This window comes from Morone saxatilis, unplaced genomic scaffold, assembly GCF_004916995.1.
Source record: "Morone saxatilis isolate NCDOM2014 unplaced genomic scaffold, NCSU_SB_2.0 Contig19, whole genome shotgun sequence".
NCBI lineage: Eukaryota > Metazoa > Chordata > Actinopteri > Moronidae > Morone > Morone saxatilis.
Genome location: NW_023339751.1, coordinates 7,642,168 through 7,667,205, shown reverse-complemented (window position 1 = coordinate 7,667,205; position 25,038 = coordinate 7,642,168). Strand labels below are relative to the sequence as shown.

At 37.8% G+C, this 25,038-nt stretch overlaps 1 protein-coding gene across 5 annotated transcripts in view; it reads left to right on the top strand.

The window, feature by feature from the left end:
• Positions 1–25,038, top strand: part of LOC118329748 (neurexin-1a-like) — a 244,810-nt gene that overhangs the window by 181,435 nt on the left and 38,337 nt on the right. For 3 of the 5 annotated variants that reach the window (XM_035664025.1, XM_035664027.1, XM_035664026.1), the window contains 2 exons: positions 17,393–17,564; positions 23,941–24,030. In XM_035664025.1, coding sequence (XP_035519918.1) covers positions 17,393–17,564; positions 23,941–24,030 — 262 coding nt within the window. The remainder of the gene's footprint in view (positions 1–17,392; positions 17,565–23,940; positions 24,031–25,038) is intronic. The other 2 variants (XM_035664029.1, XM_035664028.1) reach the window with 1 other exon arrangement.

Below are 25,038 nucleotides of genomic sequence, written 5' to 3'. Positions count from 1 at the left end.
TTGTGTGGATTTAAAAGCTGAAGTGAAAGGGGGCTTCAGTCTATTTCTAGCAAGTCAATTCTACTGGCCTCCTAACTGACTGACGTGATGTAAATTGAATAGGTGCAAAGAACAGTGTTTCAATCTGTGGTTTAGGTGTTGAAAAGAGCTGTTAGCCTTGCTGATGTCATTATCATGGATTGTGCATCTGGGTGAGTTAACATGTTAGCATATAGGCAGTGTATAAGCGTGTCCAAATGTAGATGAGGTTTTTAAGCTTGTTTTGTCACTTTCTTATGCTGAAAATATTATCTGTCAGTATGATCCTGTCAGAAATACATATTTCCGGAATGATGGAGAAAACATGCCTATATTTTCATTTGAAACATTTTTGTTTCCTTCTTGGATACAGTATGCAGTTTAAATTTCAATATGTCATTTCCAGCCAGACAAATATGGCTCTTTGTGAGTAGTTATGTATTTGAATGACAATATGTCTGACTTGTTTCCTGTTGCTGGAAACTGAGGCCGGTGAAGGCAGAAAGAATGGTGGGGTCTTTGTGAGCGCAGCCATGGCAGCTGTTCATTTTTCGCCTGAGTTGCTCTCAGAGAAGCCAGTTACCTTGCTGATGATAAATGCCTCTGTACGCTGAGCTGTCTCAGAACTCCAGCAGCCTTTAAACCCTGACAGCCGGTGCAGCCTCAGCCCCACAACCTCAGGCCTCCAACCTCAGTCTGTCCTTCAGCACAACAAATCAATGGCAGCCCTTTCTCAGGCCAGCGGCTGCTTCATCCACAGCTGCCTACGCAAAAAGCCTACTTGGTATTATGGGAGGTAATGCTCATGTGCAGTGACAGGTGAGACCTCCATGACAGTGTGATGTCCCAGGGATCATTGCCGAGGCAACATGTGTAGCCGGGAAGCAGGCGTCTGTGGTTGAGAGATAGAGTAATGGGTTGTGATGGAGGAGGTATTGGGATGACTGTGATTGCTATCTGCGTGTGGACAACCAGACATCTGGACACGATGTAATCTCTGATGGAGTGATGAGGCCGACCTCATACCTTCAGTCCAGCCGGTTCCCTGTAGAACAGCTCCTGCTGTTTGCCTTAATACCCTGAATTCTTTTTCTCTTTAGCTTCCACCTAAGTCCACCTACTCTATACTTTTCCACCTTCTCTCTTCTCTGTAATCGAGTTTTTCATCTTTGTAGCCTTGCTTTGAACTGCCTTCCTCCTTTTCTCTATAATTCACTTCCCTCATTCACTCTCAGTCTCTCCTTTCTGCTCTATCTTCTACTTCTCCTCCTCTCCATCACCAGTCACTCCCTGTGAGTCAGGGGCTGGGGCAGGAGATTAATGATGGTCGAGAAGATTTGGCAGTGTCTGATTTTCTATTATCAAAACTGAACTGCCTCAGCCCGGCTGTATTTTCTGTTTGGTTGTGGTAGTGATGGCAGCTCAGATTGCTCTGTTATCATTGAACTGAATGTGTGTATCATACAAATATAAAAATCATTCACATTTAGCACCTAATAAAAAATCAGTTGAACACTGCAAAAACACAAGCATCATGCTCCCCTTTCCAAAACTACATGTTGGAAATGCTGCTGAATGTAAATAGAAAAATAGCCCACATGGACACCGCTTCTGTCACATAAATAATGTCTTCCTCACATAACTAATACACCTTTAGTTAAACTGTATTAATTTTTATACTATGATTTCAAATGTTACATGCTTGCAGCCATTTGGAAAAGTCAGTAGCTTTTCGTTTCTATTTATTCCTGCCAGCTAACAGTACTGTAGGTCTAAGCCTCAGTCTCAGCATTGTTAATTACAAATTTGTTCATAACTTATAATTAGATTTGTTTTTATTTCATTTATTTTTAATAAGAGTTGATCAACATGAGTTAATGTATTATCTCAGTAGTAACTTTAACAATTGCATAATGCCTCCTGTGGCTCCAGAGAAAACTTTCAGAAGATTGAAAAGATAACTCTTATGATATCATCAGGGTTATTTTTCATTGGCTTGGTCCTGGAGATGACATCCAAGGCATTTATCAGATAGGGAAGGTGTAATGAATGAAGCTAATTAGTTATATTATGGGAAATGTAAGATCCAGTGGTTTTGGACCTCAGGCCATAGGCACTATAATTCAGGATATCTAAGCCTTCAGTCTTAGCCATTTTGTTTAAATTGTAAGTGTTATTTGTAGTGCTAGGCTAGATAAAACACAAGAGAATTCTTTTAAGGAAAGATGAGTAACAGCAACACGCAGGCTGACCCAAATAGATAGTGTAAATAGTGGGGAATTTGTTGCTTTGCTGTGAACAAAGAAACTACTTCACCTGTCACGGTAATGCGTCACACAATGCTTGAAAAAGAAAAGTGTCTGTGAAAGAAGAAAATGCTGGACCCTGCTTATTTATTCTTGGTTTGCATTTTAATCAAAGTACACAACCTTTCCCACACTCTTGCTCCAGAGTTGCACAGGTCATCTATTTGAGCATATAAATTATGGAAGAAGATGCTAAACAGGTGATATCAAGACAATGCCATGGTAACCATACATTGTAAACTCGGAGCTAATGGTAGTTCTATTAGTGCTGCAGCTCTGGCATCATAACACAGACTCCTATAAGAGACAACCAATGCTTGCAAAGTTTGTGTAGGTGGCTGCTTTAACATGAGAAGTGTGTGTCACATGTCTTTCCCTCTCTGTTTTTGAAGTCCCAGATACCTTCAAGGTAAAGAAGACTGACAAGGAAAGGATAAGAAACATGGAAAATGAGATTGAAAAAGGAAGAGGGGAATTGAGTAGGAGGCAAAATCAGGAGAAAGCAAAGCGAGGAGTGGAAGAAATAGGACACAGTGAAAATCGAAGCAAAGTGATAGAGCAAAGCAGGGGGAAAAGAGTAAGAGCCTCAGGCTGAGAGGCACCAGCCCAAGTATCATAGTCAATTAACATCCCAGCCCAGCACTAATTCTCAGTCTATTTCAGACCATTAATTATGTGCACCATCAGTTCCAGCTCACTTGGCCTGACACAAGTCTTCATCACATTGCCTTGGCCCCTACGGATCATGTTTTACCAGAGAAATAGCTGCAGTTTACATATTCATGATGAAATGGAGATGAAAATTGTATGGTTCAAGGCCCCTTATGACTCTCAACTGAAAGGAAATTAAACTAACCACTATATTTTAGGATATGTTTATACTTAGGATGCTACTTCAGCTCTATATATGTCACCAATTACCAGGAGCTCTATGTGAGTTATTCTAAAGGTGACAGAGGTCTGAATAGTTTGCTTCAATCAATAAGGCTACAGTAGTTATTACCTACAAGTCTGGGTGGTACTTTGAAGTTAGAGGTGTCGGCAGGCCCAGAGCGGAGTCAGACCAAACCTGCTCTTTCAGCAGGCTGAACTGTGTTCCCTATCTTTGGACAGGTAGGAGAAATTGCCCTACATGCAGAAATTAGGTTAACTGTGGGGGAAAAACAGGGTATCAGCAAATTGCCTTTTCTTCCACTTCCTGGCCCGAACTTCTGGAGAGGCCAAATCAAAAGTGCTGGGCTTTCTGTCTGACAGGTTTAAAGGTGTACTGTAGTAACACCTGACTGCCCTGTTCTAATTTCACCATCAGCAGGAGCAGCTCCTTGACTGTATGTGCCAAAACCAGCAGCCCAGAAAACAATCTACCACAGTCCAGAAAACAGGCCATCAATTTTAGTAAGACTAGAAGGTATGTAGAGTTGTAAATGGGAAAACTAGAGGACACTTAAAAATGGGCCTGGCCAGTGTTATACTGTTTCATTATAACCTCTCTCTGAACATAGAAAGAAATTTGGGTCAACATTTGTGAAAATCAATTGCAGAAGAAAAAAGAAAAAAAACATAATTGTGCAAACAAAGCCAGTGGCGAGGTGACACTGTCTCACTAGAGGGGGCTAAATAATCTCAAAAATAAACGACTGCACCCAGAGGATCACACACTTTTCTTCCATCAATTTCTTGTTGATGCAACCCAAGAGCCTGCCGTAATCAATTTCCTCTCATTAGAGCAAATGCAATTGACTTCCTCATAGTACAACAATTAAAATGTGTCAATACCTTGGCTAGTTAACTATTCAGTCGCTACATGGTGCACAGTTCCAAAGTTCAGTCCCTCTAATGATAATCAATTGATGAATATCAAATGACCAACACGGACTGTGTGTGAAGATGAATGAGGCAGTGGCATGAACAGCCATATCTCAGAGGAGAGCGTTAGCCATTCAGCGCTATTGTGTTGCCACCAGTAGCTACCATTGTATACAGCATCAATCGATCATAGCTACAGATAATTTCGGAGAGCAACAAACATGGAGAAACTGCAGTTTAAAAAGGTGTAGATCATTTTGAAACCTTGTCCATGCTGCACTGTTTTCCCAGCTAAACCTATATGTAAGACATGCTGAAGCACCTGAATATAGTGAGGGAAGGCAGGCAGAGACAAGGCTACATCAAAACACTATGATCTAAGATGAAAGTGCCTGCTCAGCTCCACAGAGATGACAAACATCCAAATATCTGTCACTTGCTGTCTACTTGTCATCACCTTCAAGAGGGGCTGTCAACACCACTGTCAGTGTGTCCAGTGGCAGATTTTTTGCCCCACACCATATATCCCTGAGCAGGTGTTCCTTACTGCACTCACAATGAATGAAATGACAAGTGAGAATAATTGGAAAAAGTCCTGAAATTGGGTGGGTTTTTTTTGTTTTTTTTGTCCTTGAATTGAAAAAAAAAACCAATTAATATGCAGTGGTGTTTGATTTAGATGATTGAGATCAATTTAAATCAATGCTGATGATTGCAAATGGGAGTGTGTTAATTTGGAGAATGGAAAGAAAAAGAAAAGCACTGCTGCTGCCATTTTATGAAAATGTATTTGGGTTCAAGACTGACTCAGTTGGCTTATAATGACGGCTCCTGGCTAGACTTGTCACCTTGCTCTGTGGCCCTAACAGGCATTTTCTTCGACACCATAATGGGACAGAGAAAAGAGATGAATTTTAAATCATTCCAGTGTGTGCAGAGGCAGCTGGCAGGTGTTGATGGCTGTTCACTCAGCCTGTGAAAACTAACAAGAAAGTATTCCAGTTGAAACTTATAAGGTTTTAATCATTAAAAATATAAAGAATTTCTATATTTTATGCATGCAAAATGCATTTTGTTGCATTTTCAGATATCGATTCAGATCAAAATCTTAACTTTCCAACTATGCATGTATCTTATCATTTCCTGATGAAACTTGATGTCCAGCCTAGCATACAAATCACCAAGAATAACAGCCTGTTAAAATGTATTGAAGTGAAGTGAAAGTTCAATGGCTGCCTGTGCTTGGCCAAGTGCGGCAGGTCATTAACTTATGGGAGAGCAGCTTTTGTGTGCTCTAACTGAGAAAACCATTTCTGTCTATATTGATCACTCAGCTGTATACTCAGCCTCAACAGAAATTAGATGTCAGTGCAGAAAGACGGCAAAAAAGGCACATCAAAACAGACTAAGACCCAATATATTTTCTAATACTCCTGGTTCTAGTAAGGTCTAATACTCCTGGTTCTAGTAAGGTTATTGTTGCCTAACCATCTTCTGCAGTATATCGAAGCATCTATCAGCACAGATATGCTGGGTCAGTTTCACTCAAAAATAGCTGCTAGACCCAGGGATAAAGACAATGATCCCATATCTCTTTAGGGTGGTGCTCTGTGTAAGTATCAGGCTCCCTTGTGTTTTGAAAAGATATGGCTAGGAGCAGACAGGCAATTGCGGACCGTCTGAGAAAAACAACAATTCAGTAAATATCCCATTTACTGCAGAAATCACACATTTTCACGCTTATCCCTCGTGATAATTTGAATGTTTTCTTTTTGGTTTACAGCAAATCCCAATATTTTTTTCTATGTATAAATTAGTCCTGTGTGTCCGACTACTTCTTTCGAATGATTTGTATTGTTGTCAAATAGTATAGATGGGAGACAGTTGTAGTAAAAAAAAATATGGATTGGTTTGTGTTTGTTCTGTAAATTGGAATCAATACTAAGGTACTTTTTTCTGTTTAAACAGTGTATTTTACTTTTCCTTTTCTTGCTGTGATTTTTCTGTTAAAGATACACTTTCAGCTCACTTACTGACAATTCATATCACATCCATTCATGTGCTCAGCTCGGATTGATTAGGGTAAAATGATTAGCTCTTACTTCACCCGTTTGCTGTAAGGGATACGCAGCTTGCAGGCAAACCAAGAGGCTTGATTCTGTATCGCAAATACAGCAACTGTATCTTCTCCATTTTTTTCCTCTCTTAGCAGCCTCACACCCACTAAACCCCTCCATCTGCCGGGCGTTGTTCAAAATTAAAATGGGGCCCGAGAGTCGCTACAACTGAGTGTGGAATTACATTTTTTTAAATATTGTGGAAGCAACCATAGTCCTTCATTGTCTGAGAAATCTAGGACAAGGTTCGTTCCTCTGAGGTTTAAGTAAAGCCTAGTCCTTGTCATAACTTAACACCTCTTGTTCCAGATCTTTTAATGTATTCCTCTACAGTGTGGGAATTGGAAAATCAGCTTGAGCTACGTTAACATTAAAAGAGAAGTCAGTGGACATGAATAAGTAAGAGGGCACTGAGAGACTCTTTTTGTCTGTGGCGTTGGAATCAAAGAGAAACAGGAGTGGATGGAGTAAAAAAAAAGGCACAATAATACATGGGGTTGATGGGGAATAATGTTGGAGAAGTTGAAAAAAGTCATCCATGAAATTGCTTGTTGCATCCTTTAAAACCTCTTGATTGATGGTGGCAATTTTAAAGCTTGGCAGTTTCCCAGTTCTGTGGAAGTATTGGAAACACGTACTCCAGGGTTCCCTTAAAGGAAAAGTGCACCCTAAAACACTTTAACCCAGTTATATAACAGCTATTGGCAATACAGATTTCTGAGTCCATTTTGGTGTTTGGTAGCATATTTATCACTGGCTAGACATTACATTTAGCCTTTAGCTTTCCTTGTTGGACAACACATAGCATTAGCACTTTTGCTCTCAATATAAAGTCTGAGTTAAGTTTGATATTGGAAACATGATTGACATTGTCTATAATCAGTAGATATTAATTCTTCATCTTCAACAGACTTCAATATGATTTGAACATTTACCACTCTTGACTGACTGCTGTGCTTATGAAAATTGCTATAACTGCATTTTTAAATTTATCACTATGGCAACTAGCTTTATAACTTCCCATCCTTTTGTTGATTTCATATTTAGATTATGGTTTACAGATAGTTTGCTCAATAAATAGCAAGTCATTTATGAATGTTTTTACAGCACAAACAACAAGGACTTGAAATTCTTACATTGTAAAAAATGAAAGCTTATAAATTCCTTCTCATAAATGTCTCTATGAGATAACTAGGCCCAAGTTACGGGGCTCAGAAACTGAGCTTTAATTTATGATATATACTGAAATATAATTCCTTTTCAAAGAAAAAGTTTAAACATATTTGTAATATACTGTATGATATTGTATTGTATTCGCATTTGAATCAAGAATTTTCTCTTTTATCACATGTCATATACATAATACCAATTTAATGAAAATAATCCCTATAAAAGTTGTATTATATTATATTATTATTTTTTTATTATTAAGTGATAATATAATCAAGCTTCACTCTAAGAAATTGTCACTTAAACAGGCTATTTCTGATGTACTTTACTAAAAGTGGGAAGCTCCAACATTAATTTGCACTTTAGATGTAACAGTTTCTAGAGTTTCTAGAGACATGGTGCCAAATGTAAGATTTAGCTTTAATGTACCAGTTAATGATGGTCTCAAAGATTGTTGGACGACATCCACTGCTCTAAATCCAACAACATGATAGTCTTATTTTGAAGTGCCTATAGTGGAACGTTGATCTACAGTATGGGGGCTGTGGTGTTGTTTCACAGGTCACAGTCTTTTCAACACTTATTATTTTTACTTTACAGACCCTTGATTTAAAAAAAAATCCTCCTCTACAAAAACAGAATTGGCTGTATTAGTTGTAGAGGTTCTTTCTTCTAGAAATAAAACAATATGAGGAACTGAATGTTGGTAAAAGTGGCACTTCTGTGAGCAGTGCGATTCAAAGTGGTGTGCAGATTCAAGTCATAGCTGTTTGAGTTGCTCTTTTATTGACATCTGCCGGGAAGCTGTGTTGTGATGTGGTGAACCCTTACAACTTCTGACCCCACTGCTGATTCCCATGTTCCCTCTTCACTGAACAACTCTGAAGGCACGGAAGGCAGATTGACCTCCTTACAGTATGCCCATCTACTCACTTTCTTGCATGTTGATTTAAGCAGTTTACAGGAACTTTCAATAAAAAATAAAATAGTTTTTATAGACATTTTTCGTCCCACATGTCATCAAAGTAAAATGTGTTTCCATATTAAAAAAGAAGATATGGTGTTGAAGTTTCTGGTAAGCTAGCAGTGACTTGTTATCATATAATACGCTTAATTTAAGCTTTGTTACAGGTCATAATCTCAAACTAATAAGCTCTTGATAACTGAGTTCATTAATTACCATAAGAAAGCCAGAGCAAGAGAATAAATAATTGGACATTTTTACATTTGGAAGTTGCAAAAAGCCACTCTACTAAATGACCAAATATTGTCCCAATATTTTCCTTCACACAAATTCTTTATATGGATGATTATGGACAAGAACCATTTTATTTTAATAGCACTGTCTATATGTCTGTCATTGTGTTGTGTGTGCTGATTGACCATGTAGTGTATCTGTGATCTACATCACAAAGAGCTGTGCTAGTACCTCCTGCTCACTCCCTTTGCCATGCATTGTTGAAGCTGTAATTAAGTCCAATTCTCTCACCCAATAGTTTTAATAGATCCACCAACAGAAACCATGAACAAATATAGGTTAGCTTGTACTGAGCAATACGTTAGCATCCCTCGCTGAACTGAAATACAATGGGCAATGTGCAATGGGCCTGAAATGTCTTTATAGTAAAAGCCCTCCAGCTACCTTAAGCCTGATGAAAGCAAGGTGTAAGGAAAAAAAGTGTTTACCATGAAGGAGCTGCTGGAGGAGGTACTACATGGAGGTATTTAAGTTAGCCCTTAATGGATCGACATGTTGATCATTATGTTGATCCATAAAGGGCAACATTGATCCATAAAGATTTCAGTCCAAATCTGTCCACTTTTTACTTTTTTATTTTTCATCAAGTCAGAACATATCCACACATCCATCTATACCCAGAATTGAAAATGTTCTCTCTTGTGCAGCTCTACGGCACATTAGCTCTACACGGTTCAACATTATCAACATATTGCGAGAGGGTAAAGTTGCAAACTAGATCCACAATATACTGGATATGTTGTCAGCTATAACATTGACTAATGCATATACATATCCCAAATATTATTCTAGCTCTCAACATTGTGTTCAGTGAATTTGTTATACTACTTCTGTGAACTACAGTACAGAAACAAAGCAATACTTTCCAATAATGACCTGCATTTTAATTTTCAAAAGAACTTTTTTTCAATATTATCTCTCCACAGAGTTCACTCAGGTGAAATTGATTTCAGATTTACAGGTTCTTATTTTCAAGTAAAAATAAAAAAGTAGAGGGGATATCTCTGTTCTGCATTAAGCTAAATTAGCTGTCATTGTCTACAACAGAAGCAGGGATCACATCCTGTTGTTTTCAATCCAAAACTGTATGGGATTGTTTTTTAACCCATTTCACTTCACTTCAAACTGGAAGTTATTTTAGTCCACCGGTATGACTGATGTGTTATAAAGAAAGACTCAAGTTTTGCTGCTTGCATTAGTTCCAGCCAGGTTTTCTATTTCAAACTGAGACAAAAGTGGAGCTATGGGAAAACTGAGAACTGTTTTGAGAATTTAAATGTTTTATGGTGCTTTATAGTCAGAATGAATGTCTTCTCTCCAAGAAAATAGTCATTGGCTGTACCCTGTTACGCTCCATTATGCTCATATTTACAAATTTGAGCATAATATCCACCTCAAATCCGTGGATAAATCACTTTTTGCCAGTCAAAATGACACATGTTCTGTTATAAATTCATTGTCATGTCAGTCACCCAAATAATTATACAATTATGAATTGAAAACACAATGCCATAATTATGGAAATGTGACATAATTTAGCTGAACTGTGTTGAAATTGTGATTCTGCGTTACTGAGGTGAAATGTGTGTGACACCTTTTACAAGATTAGCAAACCTGTCACAAGAAGAGCTCATATGGTGAGAAAACATAGTGGAACAGATCTCAGTAGGACAAGACGGGATTGCATATTTATGAGAACTGATCTCACTAATACGAGAAACCTGGTTGAGTTAGAACCTTCAGAATAACAATACCTTTTCTACAAGACGCTGTTTCTGATTTTGCGACTGCAGAACATCTGCATGACACTGGCCATAACATCACGCCTAAATCTAGAGTATAAATTGTGTAAAATTTTGACATGAAGGCGTTGCTCATTTGTTTTTGTTCTCCTGAACTAGAGATAATCTGAGTAGACACAACAAAAAGTTTGTCATGATGTGTATTCTTATCATGTTGAGTGTCTGGAAGTCTCAGTCTGAGATTTTCGGGTCAGTCATAACACATGTTCCCTGCCTTCAGGCATATGTCCCCAGCTCCACCTGAGCTCACTATTCTTTTTTCCTCCTCTCATTTCTTACTAAGGTGATTGCACCATCCCCATTCTCCACAAATGCACACTTGATTATGTTTGATCTTATTTAGCCAGAAAGCTGTGCTGTATGAATCGCACAGAAGAAGTGAGCTGGACTCTGAGTATGCTCAGGGGGATGCAGGAAGTCCTGACGGAGAGAGGACAGAGATGAAGGTCGACTCACCCTGACTGCACGCCAGCTGTCACAAGTGGACAGACAGGAGAATCACCTGAAACCTGAATTGATTTCTTTGAGCGAGAGAAAACGAAATTTCAGATATCTGTTGACCTCCCTTGATGGAATGTGTCACAGGCGGGCCAAAGATGGAGCTAGAGAAAGAGTATAGACAGACAGCAAATGTCATTTCAGGAAAAGACAAGCAGTGCCTTTTGAAAAGCGCCACTGGCCAGCTCCCATTACGGACACTCTTGTCACTTCCATCTGAGTGTAAACTTCTGAACTCCTGTGCTCCTGTACCACTAATGACTAGAAAGCCACATTTTATTGCACTAATTCCTGTGTAAAACACTTAGTGGGTATGTATGTTTTTTTGCTACATCTCACAAAGAAGGTGCTGCTACATTATATATAAGCATAAATTAATGTTTTAATATTGCATTCCTTGTAAGGGTACAGTAGCCCTATGTAGCTGTTATCCTCTTTGCTCCCCCCTTCAAACAGCTGCTGCGGCTGGCTTGATGATTTATTAACTCGAGATATTTGATGAAGCTCTCCTACAGAAAGCCACTTGATAGAGTCTCCTAGCAATGGAAACAATTTCAAGCCAACTTCACAGATAATTAGGCACTTTAGCCGGCAGACTTGATTTTGAAATAAGCCAAGCTCCCAGCAAACACACTTTTACCTCACCACCCTGGAAATGCTTCAAGGCGAAGGTGAAATGAAGAGGGGAGGAGAACCTTGTTGAACAACTTTGTTTGATGTCTTCGAACATATTTTTAAAGTTGACTAATGTGCAGCTCAGAAATCATGGACACAGTTGTATACAAGCTTTTAGAAAGCATCCTCACAGTAAATAGAGACAGTAGAAAGAATATTTTCCGACACCACCATATTTATAGTATCATGGCAGTTAAACGTGGCTGTTTTCATTACTTGTGGTGTATATGTTATGTGATATGTTATCTGTAATTTGTGCAAGTTGCATATACAATAACTTGTCAAGGCAGAGTTGTGTTTTCTGTACTATCCTAATGAATATTTCTATATATGCAGGTGATTTGCTTATGATTATATGCCCCCAGTATGGTTCTAACTTTGACATCAGATGTAATAGCAAAAAGAGCACAGTAATGCAATGGTGATTAGATGTAAAGAAGATATAATTAATATCCCAAATCCTGCTTAAGTAGGGAAGCTCTTAAAGTCAACAGTGAGGTCAATTATCTTGGCCACCATTTCACAGGTGATTTAATGGATGATACGGACATATAATGAAAATGTTGAAAAGTATAGTGTGTACCGCTTGTTTGAAAATCAATTTCACACGTGCAGAACTGATGTCAAGGCCTCTCTGTTTTAAAAGCACATTGCTCATCAGTGTGTACAAAAAGAGCAGTATGCTTACTCCATATAGGGATGTTAATGTGTATGCCAAGACATGAAAGTCTGAGTCATATTTTAATCAACATAATAGTACCTACATGTCAGACAGTGATAAGGAACCTTATGTGCGAGCATACTGTGTGTGCAGATTGGAATAGATGGAAAAGAATATATTAATTATATTATAATATAATATAAATATTATTTAAAATGTACTTTTTTAGACATGGCAACTCTGGTGCAAGTATGCATTTGTGCATTTAAAGTATTTTATGTGATAAAGTTTAAGCTTTTATTTTTCAATACTGTGAAACAAAATTGAATACACAGGCCCCACTGGTTTCAAACCCATGGAGACAATATATTGTAGGTTTGTCACAGTCCATAACATCATTAAATTGTTTGGGATATTAGGGAGTTAATGTATCATATGGAGCTTCTATGAGGCTGAAATTGCATTTTCTGCAACACCATAGTAGTGCTTTGATACTGCCTCCAGGTTTGTTATGAATTTACTACACTGTAAAAAATAATGTCAGTGTGATTGCATATAGGCTACACATGTTTGTGTATCCGTGCTGTAATTTCATATGTTTGGATGAATTACAGCGTAATTATACACTTTATGGACTAAATGCTCTATGGCAAAAAAAAAAAAAAAAATTAATATTTCTCCTAAGTATTCCTTTATGTCTGTAATTTCATTAACTAAGCTTTGCTCAGAAAAAAAGAAGGGAGAAGCAGAAGACTGTCAGAGGTAATTAAAAGATAAGGTGAACTGTACAGTCTGCTTGCCCTAGCTACATTAAGACATTTAGCTTCTACAGTGAGAGTGTAATATCCCCTCAACACGCACACACAAGGACATGCACACACACTGAAGGGATGACAGAGGTGCTCTCCCACCTGCCAGCAGACCCCTAACAGACATGTGCACTGGAGGGAGATGTGTTGCAGTCCCGTGGTGTTGGACTAGTGAGATATGAAATGTGACATGTGCACAATGGTTGTCAACATGAATGACTCATAAACAAGCAAAAGATTAGGACAGCCTACACTGTGGTGTTCATTTTTTGCAGCGATTGGAGAGGAGGCCCGACACCATCTCAAATACCACTTCTCACTTCCTCACTTTTTTTTGCGTGGTTTTTGCGTGGGTTGGAGGAAACATGCTTGCTGCAGTAAAAAACATTCCAAGCATTTGGATCTTTTCAACTTTCTGTTTTGCACTTGGTTTGTTTGACCCTCAAGCAGAGAACAGACAACAGCATACCATATCCTCTTAAAAAAAATATAAGACAGAAGTATGATTTATTTATTAATTGATTCATTATTTATGGGGACCGTGTTATTAAGAGTTTTAAGCAAAGTTTATAGAAATTGTCTTCAGAAAACCCAAATTTGTTCATACATGGTTTCCTTGACATGATTGGAAGAAAATGAAATTATGCTACTAATAATTACAGAAAAAACTCTTGGACTGCAGAGGTTTTTTTGCAGCTTTATAGCGAGTAAAACAAGTATCTCTATGGTTGTATAATGAGTGCAGATGGAGAGTTTTAACGAGAAACTGACACCCTGAGTATTGCTGCAGCTACTCCACCCTCCAGCTGCAAGGATGAGAAGCATAAAAAAGAGCAGATTAGAGGAGAATGGTGGATCAACTTCATCAGTTAATTAAACTCTATTGCAGCTTGATGAGCAATTAATCAAGGCAGCGTGCAGAGTGTCAGGCATGTGCTGAGTTCTTCGGGTGCGGTATATGTGTGCACCGTACAGTATGTTCCCAGGGGGGTAGCCCTGTGGGGAGCAGCACTTACCAAGTAAGCAGCCCTAAAATTGTACAGGGTGTAATGGGCTCGGTTCATGTAAGCAGCTATCAATCACTCTCTGACATAAGCCTGCACCCTATTAGAGCTCTAGGATTAGGCTCCTCTCAGTGCTGAACTAACTGAGAAACTACTTGTCTAAGTAGATCGAATTTCAGGAAATGCTGAAAATGTATTGGATTATTATTTAGAAAAAATAATATTGGTGTTTAAAGCCAATGTCAGTCCTATCTCAGAAGGCAGAGGCAGTAACAGTCACAGTTAATCATGTTACTATGGGAGAGACATGGGTTCTAAACATGTCAAGAAATTTAACTTTGTATTTTCACGGCATGAAGATTTAGCTCTTATCTTTCATCTGATATCTGACTCTCTAAATCGGATGGTTTGGTTTTTGTCCTTTGTCTGTTACCCCCTTTCATCTACCTCTTCATCTCTTCCAAGACTGTGAAGTAGGCTTTTTATGCTATGGAAATGTGACTTGGCAGTTTGTGACTAAATGCAGTAAATTTATTAACGAGACCATGGGGAACATTAAAAGTCAATTGAAGGAGGCTATTAAAAGCAGGATTTTAATTGGGTTGGTCCCTTTTTTTTCTGTCTCATTTTTTCCAAGAGCAATGGTACTAAAAAGTTCTAAATTAATGTGTTCAGTGGTAGTCCTTGAAAGAAAGTTCCCCTTTGGAATCATGCTAGTCTCATGTTGAATCTAACTGTATATCCAAGTACTTGAAATATATAAAATTGTGCGAAAAATTCCCCTTGGTGTGAGGTCTGATAATGGTGGATGGTCCTGGTATCTGCTGTTTCTCGCTGCATTTAGTCCTGCTGGGGAGCTGCTGTCTCTGTGGCTCTTGCTGTGGGGTTTGAAGAGGGGTATGTCTGTTAAAATGACAGATTACAACCAAAACAAGGTTTTACGACAATACCAGCATCTACAAATCATCTTTTGCACATTCAGTTCCGAAACCCTAACACGAGCTAAAGTCACTGCACTGTAGCCATCTGCTTTTCATTTTTTTGATTGGTGTTTATGCCTGCAAGGAATCTGTAAATTGTGTTAGCACTGTAGCTTTAATGCATCAGATTATATAATCTGTTGAAATTACATTACAAAGCATACAATTGTCCTAGTTCTGGTAACATGGTGTGACACATAACAAATGGTTTTAATTGAACTTTAGCTTCTGGCTCTTGAGACATTTTAAGGGAACCGGGCTCTCTGTATGCATGTGTGAGTGTGTGTGTGTACATGTATTTCTCATGTTGTGGGGACATAAATCTGTTTACACAGTCACATTGTGGGGACTCTCATTCCTTTTGGGAACAAAACACTAGTTTCTATAATGTAAATCATTACACTTTAGGGTGATGACTTGGGTTAAGGTTAGGAAATAAATATAAATCAATGTCCTCTGAAGTGGTGGAAACACAACTGTGTGTGTGTGTGTGTGTTGAGAGTCAGTTTGTGCATATGGGAGAGTTACAGAGAGAGATGTAGTGTAGTATTGGCTGTGCTGACTGGATAATGACATGCAGAGTGCTGCGCTGCTACAGTAGGTTGAGCCTCCAACCAGATGCTCCTTTCACTGCAGCTCATAAGCAGAGAGAGAGGCTGCACCAACATACGCATTCATCTTAGCTGGATTAAGTGGTAGGATTCAGGGACTTCGATCATGTACTGCAAAAAGAGCTTATTAGAGAAGATACCCATCACATGTGGATCTGATGAGACTGAGGCTAAGCTGGGTTCAAACTTCCTTTGAAACATTCTCTTTATGTTTCCATGCTTATGTTTTTATGCCTTTCGTGTAATGACAGTATTCACAGCAATTTAATGATTCAGTCGCACGCAAACTGCTAAGATTCAATGATATCCTGTCAGCAAGCTTTGAAGCTACTTTAAGGTTTTTGTAGCGATGACAAGGGTGTGTCTACAGTAATTTGAATGGGAGGCACAGTGGATTGGGTGTATGTGTGTTTTTGTGGCGGTATGTATAGCTGAAGCAAATAAATGTGTGTGTTTATAGCACTTTAAAGAACCAGATGGCAGCATCACACAGAAGGCCGGAGCAGGAACATGGAGCACTAGAGCTTGAGGAGATGCTCTTAACCGTTAACTATACGATGTATTTAACTGATGTCATGAAAACTATAAAAGACAAAATGCACAGTATGCAAATTTATGCTGTAAAAATTTTATTACATTTTTTGAGGAGAGCACAAAACCTCCAGGAGTAACATGTTATATACATATGTGGCTGCCAATCCAAGGCTATAATCCATACAGTAATCTGATTTATGGTCAACCACATAGGTCTCGCAGCTTAATACATATAGACTTGAAATAACATTTCACATTGCAAGCTAAGTTGTTATAAGAAACATTCCTCAAGGCATATATGTAATTCTAGGGGACAGATGTAAACACCAGGATCACAGAAACACTACGGAACAGAGGGACAAGTGCTATACTAATGATTTTGTACACTACCATCATGTTTTCTGGTTTCATTATTATACCATGGAGTCTTTTTGAACTTAATATGAAAATGCTTTTCTAATTAAAATTGCGTTGAAATAAAATTATTTAATAAAATCAAAACAATTACTATTACAGTATTTTCAGAAATTAGTAGATGTTTTTGCCAACCCTCCTCTGGACCCAACCCTTATGATGGGATAAGGATTGTGTGTTTAAAGTGGGCAGTGCCCATGTGACACCTTTGATTAAGCTGGCGGTCAACTATAAAAAGTGTGGTCCAGCTAATGCATACTAAATGCTATATACAAAATGTTTGTATAATTGAATTATGGTTATTCCATTAAGTCATCAGTGCGGTTATATTGTAATAAGTCACCATTGTTCCTTATCCTCTCACTTGAATTACTTCCCAGAATTACTATTAAAATGAAATAAATATTTAATGATCAACATAAGCAAAACAGTCTCCAAAATAGATGTTTGCTCTGTTTACATACAACATAATTCTGTCACTTGATATATGATGCATTTTGTTGAGTTTACTGTTGTTAGTCTTTATGTTAAGATGCAGAATAAAATGAAGGTGGTAGCTGTGATAGGACGGTGACAAATGACGTTCTTGAGAATGAACACTTTGAACACCTTTTCTGAACCTCCCTCTTCATCCGAATGATTTCATTAGCAACACTGGCATGTTCTCATTCCAACAGTTATGTTTATTATCACTAAAAGCTTTTATTTTCTGTGTTCTTCTCTTTTCAGGAAAAAGGAAACATTGCCGTTGTATTTAATGTCGGAACAGATGACATTAATATTGAGGAGACGTCAAAGTTTGTAAATGACGGAAAGTACCATATAGTGAAGTTTACGAGGAGTGGGGGTAATGCCACTCTGCAGGTGGATGACCTGCCAGTCATTGAGCGCTACCCCACAGGTGAGTCACCCACTCTCCCTTTAATTACATCTGCCGCCACTAAAAGGTGATGAAATGACCAAGAGATTATCAAGTAAACTATTAAAGCCTTATCTGTTAGGATGTTTTTATGTTGACTTGGCATGTGCTTTAATTGCTTTTTTATGTTTCTGTTTCCAGCAGCTGTTAAGAATAATACCAGTGTTGTGGAGTGTAAACATCCTAGGTATTTGTAAATAGCTTGCACTTTAGACCTTCCATAGTCTAAAATATAAGCTGTATAAAAGGGCAACCACCCACCCTGTCTACATGTCTACATTATACAGGGCTTCCCATATACATAAATAATCCACCTACAGTGTATGTCCACAGTAAAGCAAATCAATAGACTATTTACGGACAAATTACCACTTTTATTGTGGCAAGTAATTGTGTGCCAGTTCAATATTTATTTCCTTGCCAATACAGTAGATTGATTGAAATAAGGCGACAGGGTAGACAAACTTGTAATAAGACAGTAAAACTAAATGAACACCTGAATTTATCTCTTGCTTACTCAAATTTAAACACCAGATGATCAGTTACATTTCAGCAGATGGTTTAACCATGACAATACGCTTTCATATTAATCAATTCAGACCTTATACCACAATTACTCATATAACAAATTAAGCTATATTCATATTCTTTGTCATTAGTGTTACTACCAATAATATTCATTGTCATTTGTGTAGCACTTTTCATAAACACAGCTTACATGACAGCAGAAGATGAATTCACTAATTACTGCCCCGTGTAATGAGTATTTAGTAATTGAAAAAAGTATAATGTATGTAATAAGTTCAACCTTATATGACTGGAATACTTGCACTGGCACTTTGTTTTATAGTGTAGTGGTAACCAATAAATTCCATAGATGGAAATGTGTCTGTGGAAACAACTCAGCAACACTGGTATGTTCCTGTAGAATGTCAAGATGTTAGTAGTATGATGGCTCTCAAAAATAATTTAAATGTCACTGCTTGTGTTGTTGAAATGGTTAACTTTTTAACTGCTTAAAGGCTTTGACAAAATCTATAGAGCATTAAAGGAGTGTGACGATTATATTCCTGTATGATAATGCTCTTATTAGAACACAACATTTATTTTAAGAACAAGTGTAAGATTTGTTCCACAAGAGTAAAAACTGTACCCCAAATCAGAAACATGTGTTACATTGTGAGCATGCATAAATTGACTGGGCAGCAGGACAAACAGAAGACATATTAAACCTGTCTTTCCCTTTTGCATAATATTTGGTGACCTTTTTAGCTATGACCAGTGCATTCATCCAAATGAAAGAGGGTTTTATGACTGGGACTCAATCCTCACTGCTTGCCTCAGGTGCAGAAGGGAAGCTAATGGCTTTTGACATGTTGTGGACATGGCAGAATGCACAACAGGGTTAAATGCCTGGATGCTACTATCTCAATCTTCAAGAAAAAGTCAAAACGCCTATGATACAAACAGATGTGTTGCTCATAAATTGGATGGAGTTGGTGAAAACAACTTTTTAGGTCTTTTTAAGTACAACACAAGTGAAATTAACCACCGGGTTAAACAATTTCGAAGTAGTTTTTAAAGAGAATAATCTTTTTTTTTTTTTAAGTTATTAATTTGTTTGACTATTTGAAGCCGAGCAATGGAAAATGTAGCCCAGTATATTAAACACTGGCTGTTAACATAGTGTGGGAACAAAATCTGTATATACTTAATTCTTAGTCAATGTAATGGAAAATCTAGAAAAGTTGAAGAATAACATTAGATTTCTCTCTATTATGATAAGTGCTGAGTTATACATCCTGCAGGGAAAAGTGACCAATTTCATCCCTACCAATCACGCGTCAGTGACAATGCCAAGTCCAGCTACCTTATTAAGCTTGTTGCAGACTAATTACATCCAATCACAATTACTGCACAGTTCCTCCCCTCACCCCCAGCACACAAAGCCATTATTCTCTCAGCTCGCCTGTAGTTTGATTAGTATCCATGTATGCCTCTAACGCACTCATAATAGCAGCCCTCAGCCACTCTTAGGCCACTCACAGATCAACAGTGATTATAATAAGAGTAGACAGCAAAGATAAAAATGATGGCTAGAGAGTGAGAAAGACAGAGAGGAGGAGATTATATGGGAGGGAGCGATCATTCTCAAAGCAAGGAAATAATTGCTTCACCAGGGCCTATATTGCTGCTCTCGTAATCTCATTAAAAAGTCTTGTACTGCATACTTATGGACCATTTAAAGTCTTTAACACAATTATTAGAATCTAAAATGCAAAACGCACACACGGACACATAACTAGCCTTCTATTTGTTGTAGTTTCCCTTTATTCTCGCCCTGCTTTCATTCTGTATTGAACACAAAAGGCTGGGCAGCAACAAAAAAATCATCCTCTTCTCCCGAGTCCTGGCCATGGAAGTAATACCATCACAATGGTGCTGCCAGGCCTGCAGGGTACTGTGCAGTATCCTATCGGAGCACCCAATGAGCACTCGCTGCGCACAAAGATAATGGAGAAGTCCCTGGCCTTATTCTTTTACTGTTATCAGAGCGTGGTGCACTTACAGAGCTCTCTGTCTCTCAGTCCACTCCCCACAGCTCTCAGTTCCCTATTTTTCTGTCCTTTTTACCCTCTATCTGTCCACCCTTGCCCCCTCTGTCGATCTCAGCCTCTGTCCTGTTTTCCTACCTTGCAGTGTGGAGTCTGATTTGTGGTATACAAGGGGAGGAGGGTTAGCTTTATCCATCAAAGCTCAATCCTATCTGCTCTGTTTCTCCTCTGTTCTATCCATGAGCCTATTCAGCCTATTGTGCAAGCTGTCATCACTGAGCATGCTTAAAAAGTGGTGCAATGGCCACCAAAGTCAGAGTGGAAAAAAATGGAGCAGAATAATGAAAATAATAGTGAGATTTGTGTAGGTTCCTCCTTTTTTTTATTCTCCCAGCTCCACAAACAGGGGAAGCATTTGCATATTTGTTCATTTAATGTGGCAAGTGTCCTAGGGCTTGTAATGAGATAAAGCTCCCACCTTATCTGACCACTTTATTAACAAAAAAGAAAACAAGTGAGTGAGGGCATAGTGGGTCAGTTGGGAGGGCTCAGCTGAATCGCTGCTGTCTGGCAGAGGAGATAAGCTAGGCTGTCCCATACCAAACCAAATCACCACTCAGCAGCAGTCGCAGGCTCCGCTCGCAGGCAGGATGAATGGGCTCTGCTGCTGCATCGAAGCCCATGGGATAGCATTGTTTAACACTCCGGTGTCCCACAGTGGGGATCAATACACGATCAGACCTTGATTATATCCACACTTAATTAACCTCAGTATAAGGATAGGCTGAGCGTGCCACGGGGCGCAAAGCCAAACAGATAAAGTGCTACTGTCTTTGAAAATGGAGCATGTTTTTGCACAAAAGTAGAGGATTTTGGCACAGTGGCATTCTGTGTGTGAGTGTGTGTGTACTGTATGTGTGTGTGCCTGCCCATCGGACACTCTTCTGTGTCTTTCTATAAGTTTGCCTGCCTTGCTTTTCAACAAATTTGATTTTTTGTCACAAAATTTTGTAGAAAAATAAAAAAGCTGTAATTTTAAAATGAAAAAGACATTCAAAACATGTATAAACATGTGGCTGTCAAGAAAATAAGCAAACATTTATGTAATGAAATTTACATGAATTAATAATTAAAATCAGGGTAAATGCCATTGTAATGTGTTGCTCTTCTACAGTCTAAACTCATGTGTCCTCACCGTCCTCCCAACAGCTGTAGGCTAACTGCTCTCCAGAGCCCAGTTTGATGCTGACCTCTCTTCAGATGAGGTGTCACAGTAGCAGGAAACACAGAGGTGACATAACTAACACCCCATGACTGACAAACGGAGGTGACAGGAATTAACAAAGTCCATGAATGCTCCGTGACAACAGCAATTAATGGATTATTCATTAATTTAACACATTTGAAAATATAAGGAAGTACAGCTGTGCGTGTGTGTGTGTGCTTATTATTTGTGTATTAATTTGTTTGTGCATACTTCCATCTTGCACAGTGCTTAGAAGATTAGGTGGTGCAGAGCTCCAGGAGACTTGCATAAGGGAAATATGGTGTGTTCAACACCAGGCAGTATGGTAGACGTTACATAAGCCGAAAGCAACTGGAGGCTGGTATGCTCTGCATCCACCTACCTGGAGGAAGCTTAGTGATTTTCTAGCTGCAGCATAAATTAAATATGTTGTTCAGTAATTCTTAACACTGTGCAACCACAGAGTTTTTGTTTTTAAGGAATAAGTCATATGCTATTCATGCTATTTTTTTTATTGTTAACGAATCCCATGAAATTATGTTTGTGTATTTATTGCCTGATATAACTTACATCTCTGTGCCACAGAGCTCCATTCTTGTCCAAAAAACGATTAAACCGCTCATACAAATGAGCCTGTTCTTTCATGGCCATAAACCAGGACGCTTTAGTTTATTTTACTTTTTTTAGTCAATCTCACAAACACCATCCAAAAATACTCACTAGAGCACCAAACATGTATTAATCCACAGCTGAAAGTAGTCCCAAACAAAAGCACTATTTGCTCCTTTTTAAGTGATGTTTGCTAAAAGTTTCAGTGCCCAGCTTCTTGATGACATCATTAAGAATTGTTTTATTTTATTTTTTACTTATATTTGTAACCCATTTTTCAAATTGTTCTTCTTGGGCCTGGGTAGCCAGAGCTGACAACTTCTCTTTTGGTCTTTTCATGGGATTTGTTGACAATTTCAAAAATTAAGAATGACATCAGCCTTGAACATCAGTCCATCATCAGTCAACATAAGTGAGTACACTTGTACAATTGAGTTTTACAGGTATGTTGAAGATGACATCAACGTGTAAGGTTAAAGCCTAGAGTTTATTTTTCAGTCATTTTAGCATGAAGGTGCTCCGTTTATATTTTCTATCCAACATTTAGAGATCCACATCAAATAATGTACACAGTTTCCCTGTGTGGTTTTGTTGTAATGCAAAGCGTATCTTTCTGCGTCACTGTTGAGAGAGAAGTGTACCACTAAATCTCCTTCACAAGCCTTTGTGCTCCAACCTGGCACAATCAAGTGCAGCCAAATTCCATGAGCTGTATAGACAAGCCTTAAACCCTTTTCTGTGTAGCTGATCCCCTACAGTAATTCAAGCTGATGCGATTAAAAAATGTCTTTTTATGCGTCTTCTTACCTCTAAGACCTTTCATCAGACCAACTGTGCATCTGTTACAAGGTTACCTCCTTGCCTTCATGTCTCTGCGATCCTTTCCCCTCCAAAGCTATTCTCCACCAAATCATTCTTAGCTACCGGATCTTTTATCTGCCCGAACTGAATTAATATAGTTGATGGGACAAACATTGTCAATCTGCCGGAAGAATGGAGCTGACGGAATTCAATCTCTGCAGACAATACCAGGGGAAAAGCACTCAGAGACAGTGCCTCTTTACTGAAAGTCTTCTGTTCTGCAGAGGTTATTGGCCTTGACAAAGGGTGATGCAGAGTTTGCCCTCATTAATGCCAAAGCGCCCCTCCAATCTTGGAGTAGAGTTTTTCTGTAGCTGTTCATTCTCCATCCTGACACTTATTTGGCTTATTCTCTGAATACTGTCGGAAAACTACTTTTCCATTGACTTTATGTCAATAATGTGCGATATCAGTTAAACTCATGACTTTTTCTTCTTTATGACTCGTAGCTTTTGTCAAAGCCGTTTTATTAAAGTTTTTACAGTGTATGTACCTACTTTGACATTGTCTTCTGACTCTCTCTGACTAGATGCTCTGAATGTATACTGTGTTAATTGTTGTATTGCAATTAGCTTATTATTTCTTGTCAATTAGGCTATTTATAAACGGGGTGGGCATTTGTAATATGTTAAAGTTAAATTGTTTTATCCTTTAAACCATAAAAGGTTGATTCACCAATAAATTTAAATGCTGTTCTTTTTGAAAATGTATATAACTAGTTTAAAAGCCAGTTAAAATGGGAAAAGACTAATGGGTTGGAAATATTTGGGTAAAGATTTTGTAATGGAAATGTATAAATTTGTGATTTGGGTTGGTTTATAACATAACTCTATTAACCTAGATGAAACATCTGCGTCAGTGGTTCACTTATTTTCAATTAATATAGGCCTAATTTGTTGGCTAAAATAAAATAAAATGAATGAAGTTTGTTCAAATAATGTTTCAGTAAATATTGTTTTTTTTAAATATACAAAACATTTTAAATATAAAAACGTTGTGCAGTTGTATAGCTCCAGCATTAAGTATGAACATTTAACCTTTGACCTTACAGATTGTAACCAATGAAATGTCTCTTTAAACTTTAAAGGCAACAATGATAACGAACGCCTGGCGATTGCTAGACAGCGAATCCCATACCGTCTTGGTCGAGTAGTTGACGAATGGCTACTCGACAAAGGTAAAATCACTGATTAAAATTTCAAATAAAATAATTTGATCATAACCAAGTTGTAGAAATATTTTGTAAATAATAAACATAAAAAATAAATGTTCAGTAAAACTTTAAAAACTAAATGATTTGAACAGTTAAATTTAGTTTGTAGTGTTGCATACTTTTCATAATAATGTATTTATTTTATAGATGTCAGCTGTTTTAATACGTGTTTATTGTCAACTTAAGGTTAAAGGGACTGTAAATATGAATTTAAATCCACTTACTGAAGTAATACCAGCATTGTTAAAATGTCTATAAATTACTCAAGCATTTTGCTGTAAACATCTAAATGATAAATTTAAAAGTTATAGTTTAGTCATTCATTAGTTGCTAAGTGTTATTTGAAACACTTTTGAAACATATACAGTACATATACAGTACATAGTGCCATTTGATCTTTCTGATTAAACTGCTAGCAATGATAAATAGAGTGCAATATGAATTGGCATCAGAATTTTGAGTCCCTTTAACAGACATTGTAAATATGTATAGGGCATTAGATCAAGGAACTGTAATATAAAACAAACTGAGTGCATGCTTTGTTTTTTATAGTTCAATAACAAATTCATATTTTTCACTTAAAATGTGAAATGAGCCCTATCATTTCTTTTTTGTTTGTTTTTTCGGTTTTGCGTTATGACAGTGCTGTCATAAAATGTTTTTTTTGGTTTTCCATGTGCCCAACCATATCCGTTCTGAGTTTGATTTCCCTTGGTTGCTTTTGCTAAAAGGATGAATAGTTTCAAATTTAAGTGTGTCCTGCTTCCTGTGAGATTGCACACAAGAAAAGTCCAATTCTCACTGCTTCTAGCCATTTTACCATAGTTTTTTTTTTATGCTTGCTGTATATCAAGTGTTTTAATCTTTTAAGGAAAAATGTAAGATAACATAAGCAAAGCATAATAAAATATATACTTTTAGCTTTCCTAGACAAATGTTTTATACATGTTTTTTTTCCCAGGCAATTTCCTG